Source organism: Alosa pseudoharengus, unplaced genomic scaffold (genome assembly GCF_046254945.1).
Source record: "Alosa pseudoharengus isolate Yale_2024_CS ecotype anadromous, Long Island Sound unplaced genomic scaffold, YU_APseudo_1.1 YU_APseudo_1.1_scf_20, whole genome shotgun sequence".
NCBI classification, from domain to species: Eukaryota; Metazoa; Chordata; class Actinopteri; order Clupeiformes; family Clupeidae; genus Alosa; species Alosa pseudoharengus.
This window is the reverse complement of record NW_027468664.1, coordinates 25,654,501-25,662,000: the sequence shown is the minus strand read 5'-3', so window position 1 is coordinate 25,662,000 and position 7,500 is coordinate 25,654,501. Positions and strand designations below refer to the sequence as shown.

General features: G+C 44.7%; 1 protein-coding gene across 1 annotated transcript in view; it reads right to left on the bottom strand.

Annotated features, from left to right (window-relative positions):
- The window catches only part of LOC143136299 (USP6 N-terminal-like protein), a 41,539-nt gene that overhangs the window by 26,276 nt on the left and 7,763 nt on the right, over positions 1–7,500 (bottom strand). The window contains exons 2-4 of the mRNA XM_076296943.1: positions 7,103–7,185; positions 2,013–2,052; positions 736–816 (exon numbers count right to left, since the gene is read on the bottom strand). Coding sequence (XP_076153058.1) covers positions 736–774 — 39 coding nt within the window. The 5' untranslated portion in view covers positions 775–816; positions 2,013–2,052; positions 7,103–7,185. The remainder of the gene's footprint in view (positions 1–735; positions 817–2,012; positions 2,053–7,102; positions 7,186–7,500) is intronic.

Genomic DNA, 7,500 nt, shown 5'->3' with positions numbered 1-7,500 from the left:
TGTGTGTGTGTGTGTGTGTGTGTGTGTGTGTGTGTCTAACGGTCCGGAAGAGGCTAAGATTATAACGCATGGTAAAGCAGCCATTGCACTATAGTTAGCAACCAGAGAGATAGTAATTATTGATCTCCCATTTACCAGCCTAGTGTATCATCTAGATGACTCCATCTGTGTGTGTGTGTGTGTGTGTGTGTGTGTGTGTGTGTGTGTGTGTGTGTGTGTGTGTGTGTGTGTGTGTGTGTGTGTGTGGCAGAGTACCAGATGAAGGCATTCTACATCACTGGTTTCTACAATGACCTGGGTGGTGCAATTAGTTTGAAATGAGTAAGTCAACGGCTCCATCTGCAACACAGTGTGTGTGTGTGTGTGTGTGTGTGTGTGTGTGGGTGTGTGTGTGTGAGTGTGTGTGTGAGTGTTCATAACTGTAAGAGTGGAGACAGCTTGTCCATAATTGTATTTTCCCTGAGAAAGCCAAACCCCTACCAGCAACTAATGAACACAATAAGTCAAGACCATTAAAATGGACACATACACACACACACACACACACACACACACACACACACATAGATGTACAAGCATGCGCATGCACTCACTCTCTCACACACACACACACACACACACACACACACACACAGAGTAAACAGATGAATTAGGGTACAGCTGCATTCCACAGGCATAGCAACGACACACCACAGACAACTATGTCTAATTACACACACACACACACACACACACCTTTTCGCTGTTCTTGTACTTGTCCCAGCTCTTCATCATCTTTAGCCATTTTGAGATCCTCTCCAATTCGTGGTGCTTTTGCTGTGGACAAATCACACATATTTATTACCAACGAATAACCATCATTACACATATAGCACTGATACTAGCACCTTTACCACTACAGTAACTATTAACAACATATCCTTTAAGATAAATCAAAATCTGTAGAGATTCATTCTGCTGTGAGCTTTAATGTATGTAGGTATATGACACCACTTCCTGTCTTTCATGACCTCATCAATGACTGTATTAGTAGCATGATAATTAAGTTAATTAACATTAATAACTCAATAACAGCTCATTCATACAAACGGCAACATTTGTTGTTTGAAGCTGAACGTCCAGTCCAGATCTCATTACAACACCACGAACACTTCCCCCACATGTTCTTTGTCAAAGGGCAGCACAGTGCTGGACATTCTATCATCATGAGTGCTTCCTGGAAACTGGACACTAAGCTTATTGAATCAAACTATCTGTTCAAGGCTTCATGCCAATGTTGTCCGAGAGTGTGCTGTTTTTATGGTCATGGCGGTCCACTCAGGGGCTGTGTGTGTGTGTGTGTGTGTGTGTGTGTGTGTGTGGTGTTTGCGTGTGTGTGGTTGTGTGTGTGTGTGTGTGTTGTGTATTTGTGTGTGTGTGGTTGTGTGTGTGTGTGTGTGTGGTGTGTGTGCGTGTGTGTGCGTGTGCGTGCACATGGTCACTATTGTCCACTCAAGGACAATCTCTCCCAATGCTAGCTCTATTACTCAGAGCCCATAAAGATTTCTCTCTGGATGTGTGTGTGTGTGTGTGTGTGTGTGTATCCATCTCTGTCTATGTCATGTCTACACAGAGAGAGAGACAGACAGACACACACAGACACAGACACAGACACACACACACACACACACACACACACACACACACACACACACACACACACACACACACACACACACACACACACACACACACACACACACACACACACACACACACACACATTTAAGTCCAGTCAGCCAGTGCAGATCATTCATCCCTGAGAGAAAATCATTAGAGAGATTTTCGCAACAAGGACAGAAGATAACGCTATTGAATCAGACATGGTGTTCCTTGTTCTCCAACAAAGACACTCACTCACTCACACACTGACAAACATTCGGTCACAGATCAATAACTTCTAACACACAAACAAAGAGGCTTAGAACCATTGTCATTGTAACACACACACACACACACACACACAATCTTACCTTCTCCTCCACCGAGTCGTATGATGGCAGTTCATTCTCACTGAGGAGAAAACACACACACACACACAGACAGACAGAGAGAAGGAGAGACAGATATAAACACACATCATTAGTACTACAAGGCTATGCAAAACATCTCATGTAGTTGTCATATTTTATTAAACAGAACCAAGTTATCTGATGTCTTCCCTGCCTTTCTGTGCTACTGTATGTTTAATTCATTCATTCCCTGTTGCTCATAAGCTTGTGTTTGTGTGTGTGTGTGTGTGTGTGTGTGTGTGTGTGTGTGTGTGTGTATGTGTTTGTTTGTTTAGGAACTGTACCAATAGCATCAGTTACTAGCTGTATGTACATATATTTGTGCATTGTGCTATGTTTTATTCATTCATCTTAGTACGCAAGTTAGTGTGCGTATGTTTGTGTGTGTGTGTGTGTGTGTGTGTGTGTGTGTGTGTGTGTGTGTGTGTGTGTGTGTCTGGGAAAGTTTGCTCTCCAACAGGAAGCTGACTCACTAAATAAACAAACAGCGGCATGCTGGGTATCGAGCGGCCGCTCCGCTCAGCGTTGACCCTGACCTGACACAACTCCTCACATCACCAGGGAATCTTACATCCCACTCACTCCTCCGCCATCTTGGCTCTTGGGCCCGGGGCCAGTTGCAGCTCGGGTGCTGGCTATAGGCCTTGGCCCTGGGAAACTGTGTGAGCCGTGGCGGTGCAGTGAGGAATGAGCCGGCTGGGCAGGTTTATGACACCCGGAGGTGTTGGGGTGACTAATGCCGATAGGTGCGCAGCAAACAGATAATGACTATTGATGAAGATTGGTGTGCTCGTAAATCTGGGAAATTTAGGACTCTTCTCCTTTGAAGCAGACATTAGTTATGCAGCTATGCAGCTTGAGAGAGAGAGAGAGAGAGAGAGCAAAAGAGAGAGAGAGAGAGAGAGAGAGAGAGAGCAAAAGAGAGAGAGAGAGAGAGTTTGCAATAGGATTAAGGTAGGTAACTGGATGATTGCAGAAGATTGGAAAGAAAATGAAAAAGACAGAGAAAGAAGGATGAGAGACAGAGAAGGGAGAGATAGAGGTAGAGAGAGGGAGAGGTAGAGAGGGGGAGAGACAGAGAGGTAGAGAGAGGGAGAGGTAGAGAGGGGGGAGACAGAGAGGTAGGGAGAGGGAGAGGTAGAGAGATAGAGAGGGGGAGAGAGGGCGAGGGCTCTACAGTGGGATCAGGGAGGTGACACTGCAGTTCTAAAGACATCATGCTGGAAATAAGGGTTACCCTCTGTGTGTGTGTGTGTGTGTGTGTGTATTATGCAGATGTAGCAGAATCTGATGAGTCATCTGCAATAATATGGGACCGTTATCATAGTCTTTGAATAGTTAGTAACTTTAGCCGTTAAATAACGATGTGTTTGTTTAACCGAGGATGCATGCGCGTCTGTTTGTATGTATATTGTTTATTCATCTCCTGGCAGCAACTATTAGACTTAGGCTTCAGGCCAATATCACTCATTGAGTTTCAATTTTAGATCGGAACATTCCATCGGAACTCTCTTCTCTTTTTCTCTCTGATATTCCATGTCTGATTACATCACTTCCTGTGTCCAGTGTTGTGAAGTCATTTCCTGTGTCTCCTACTTGATGTTGTACTCAGATAAAATATCTCACTGTCAGATTCTCTCTCTTTTTCCCCTCTCTCATACTCTCCCTTTATCTCTCTCACTCTCTCATTCTCCCTCTCTCTCTCTCTCTATCTCTCATACTCTCCCTTTTCCGGTGTCAGTCTCTCTGTTGTCCGGGTGACCACCTCGACCTCTGATCCCAACAGGAAGTTGGTAGCGCTTCCTGTCGATAGCCTCCCTCGGCTCTTTAACTGCCCTCTCATCCTTTCTCTCTCACTCTCTCTCTCTCACTCTCCATTTCTCTCTCTCTCTTTCTCTTCTCATGTCCTGTCCTGTCCTGCCGCCTACGCCAAATTAAAAATTCTAATTTATTTGAATTAATGAAATTAATTTGTACCGCCAAAGCAGTCATTAAATGAATCAGAATGCACATCCAATACACACATAAAGCAAAAAAAGCCTCTCCTCTGTCCATCTTTCAGTTCCGCTGTCCCAACACTGTGTGGTCATCTGCACATGTTTATTATATTATCTCAGTCTGCCTGGGTTCTCTTCCTTCCTTTTGGCAGATCTCTGATTGGAGTAGACGTGGGGGGGGGGGGGGGGGGGGGTTGATGGGTTGTTTAGGTTTTAAGATGAGCATGCAATGATGATGCAGAGAGATAAGTGTGTGTGTGTGTCTGTGTGTGTGTTTGATGATGATTATCACCACTGATGATGTAGAGAGATAAGATCATCAATGATGATGTAGAGACCCCCCCCCCCCCCCACACACACACACACACACACACATCACCCCACCGCTATCACAAGGCATTTCACAACTTGTCCTTATGACAACTGAAAGGCTCACTCAATCTCACTCTTTTGGTCACACACTGTCAAACTTTGAATCTTTCTCTCCAAAATGCCCTCTCTCCTTCTCTCTACCCATCTCACTCACTCTCTTTCACTCACTCCCTCACTCTTTCTTTCACTCACTCACTCATCCTCATTCTTACTTTCTCTAACTTCAACCCGCTGTCTCTTTTAGACAGTTGTGTTTTTTAATTCATCATGAAAAAAATAAATATTTTGTGTTTTCAGGGTATTATGTACATACACTGTGTGTACAGTGAAGCTTCATAAACACTGTGGGCCAGATGTACGTACATTTGCGAACACATCGTTATCAGCGTTATGGACACACCGCAGATTGCGAACGCTGTCAGACCCAAGTTTCCGGCGTATTTATCAATCGTTCGATCCGTAGTGTAATCTGCGCCTTTCTCTGCCTTTCTCCGCCCATAAACGCAATTTACGAACGTCCACAACTGAATGGCAGAGCCTACATAACAAGCGCAGTTGAATGAAGTTAACTGATGACAACATTAAAAAGAATCAAACGTTTAGCGATCATGAAATACATGATAAAATGTCAACAAGCAGAGAGATAATGAAGACCAGTAGTTCTACTCAAACTACTTGTGCACATAGGCTATGGAAGATTGGTCAAATCTAGCAAGTAGGAAATTTTAAGTGAATGACGTGAAAGTGAAAGTAAGACATTCGAAAGGCCAACGAAAGTTAAGGTTGCTTTTGACTACTTAAAAAGCTGGTGTTCTAAATAGCGATTCTGTTGTCTTTGAAAGGTTCTCTTATTGATGCATTGAACTGCAACTTGGATTAACACCTGCTTTTACAAGGCGAAAGTATTTAGGCACAGAATAGACGTGCGCTTTCACGAGCAGTCTTCGTACATATCGCAGAATACATAATTACGCGCTATTTACGCTTCCCCTCCCATCTCTTTACGCTAAACTCCCACTTTCCTCTGGATCCTCCCATGAATGCATATGCATGACACGAAAAACGCAATGTGCCCTTTTCAGCTCCCGCAAAAGGCAGTTTGCGCTTTAACATCTTTGCGGCCTGTTTGTACATACCTCGCAATGATTTTACACGCAAGTTGTGAAACAAATACGCCTGAAGTGGGCGCAAAAGCGTTAGTACATCTGGCCCTGTGTGTACAGTATAGCTTCATAAACACTGCGTGTACAGTATAGCTTATTCCTCTTCATAGATAATATAGTGTGTCTCCTCTACACTAGCAGCTAGTCGCTCAGCCCTCAAGCCTCAGCCTCCATCCACCCACCCCTTCTGCTCTCTCTTGCCCAGCCAGGAGCAGCCCTCTCTGGGCTCAGGCCCCTGTTCTCCCCCCTTGGCTCTGGAGCCCTGTGATTGTGGCTAACCGCTCATTTCCCTCAGCTGCCAACCCACATGTGGCACCCTACAAAGACACACTCACTCATAAAACACACACAGTCACTCACACACACACACACATACACAGTATACATTCACACACACATTCACACACACATACACACACACACACACACACACACACACACACACACACACACACACACACTATACACTCACTCACACTCACACACACTAAACACTCACACACACACTAAACTGTCTCTGGCACACACTTTCCCTCACACACACACCTATATATAGACTCTATGTCATTACACTGTAGTGTAGGAACCATAGGGCCTTATCAGACCAGATGGCTGACAGCGAGGGTGTAAAGAGGACAGAGATAGATGGAGAGTTGTGAAGATGAACAGATAGATGGATAGACAGACAAACAGACACGAATGCAGGAGATCTATGGAAAGATGGACAGACCAAGAGAGAAAAACAAGATAGAGAGATAGATGATGGATGGATGGATGGATGTATAGACGCATAAATAATGGTATGGGAAGGCTAAAAGAAAAAGAAAGAAAGGCAGAAGAAGAACCCAGGTAGATTTGCATTTATTCATTTAGCAAGCGCTTTTTATCCAAAGTGACTTACATGTACATATTACAAGGGCCACTGTCCCCGGAGCAACTCAGGGTTAAGTGCCTTGCTCAAGGGCAAGACAGTGGAAGCCAGGAATTGAACCCACAACTTTTCAGGCTACTGCATGCTAGCCCAGTTCCTTAGCCACTACACTACTACTGCATGCTAGCCCAGCTCCTTAGCCACTACACTACTACTGCATGCTAGCCCAGCTCCTTAGCCACTACGCTACTACTGCATACTAGCCCAGCTCCTTAACCACTACGCTACTACTGCATACTAGCCCAGCTCCTTAACCACTACGCTACTACTGCATGCTAGCCCAGCTCCTTAACCACTACGCTACTACTGCTTGCTAGCCCAGCTCCTTAACCACTCTGCTACCACCGCCCCCAGGTAGTTGGGTACCCCTTAGGAACCAGGTTTTGTTGAAGGGTTCCCCCTGTTTAACGAGGGCTTTTCCTGGACACCGTGACCTACGTACTGTACTTACTGCTCTAGGGGGTTCAGGCACTAGACCCTACAAAGTGCCATGGGACTATATAAATGAAGTGAAAATGAATTGAGCTGAATTGGAAGAATAGAACAGAATAGAAAATAATGAAACTTAATGAAATTGAAAGGACATACTGCAGGAAGCCAAAGCGGTCGATGACTTTGTACAAGTGGAAGTTGGCATCTTCCCACGGCTCCACCGTCGCACCCTCCTTTCCCTGAGAGAGAGAGAGAGAGAGAGAGATAGTTCAACACTCCTTTATTAAACCCTTGTCATACACCCTCACAAAGTTACATCACCACATCATTATAACAGCCAGGCTACACAGGGGTCGGCAATTGAAGCTCTCCCTTCGCAGAGTGCAAAAATAGTTTTAATTTTTTTTAGAGTGCACCACTATGACGTCTGCTGTGTCCAGTTCTTTTGATTATAGTGGGAGCTAATTGTTGCAGCAGGCTCTCAAGCTTCAGTTACATTACCTGGTGTAGCCTGCCTGGAACCCTCAATCATAAGGTCTACTTACTGCCACCAT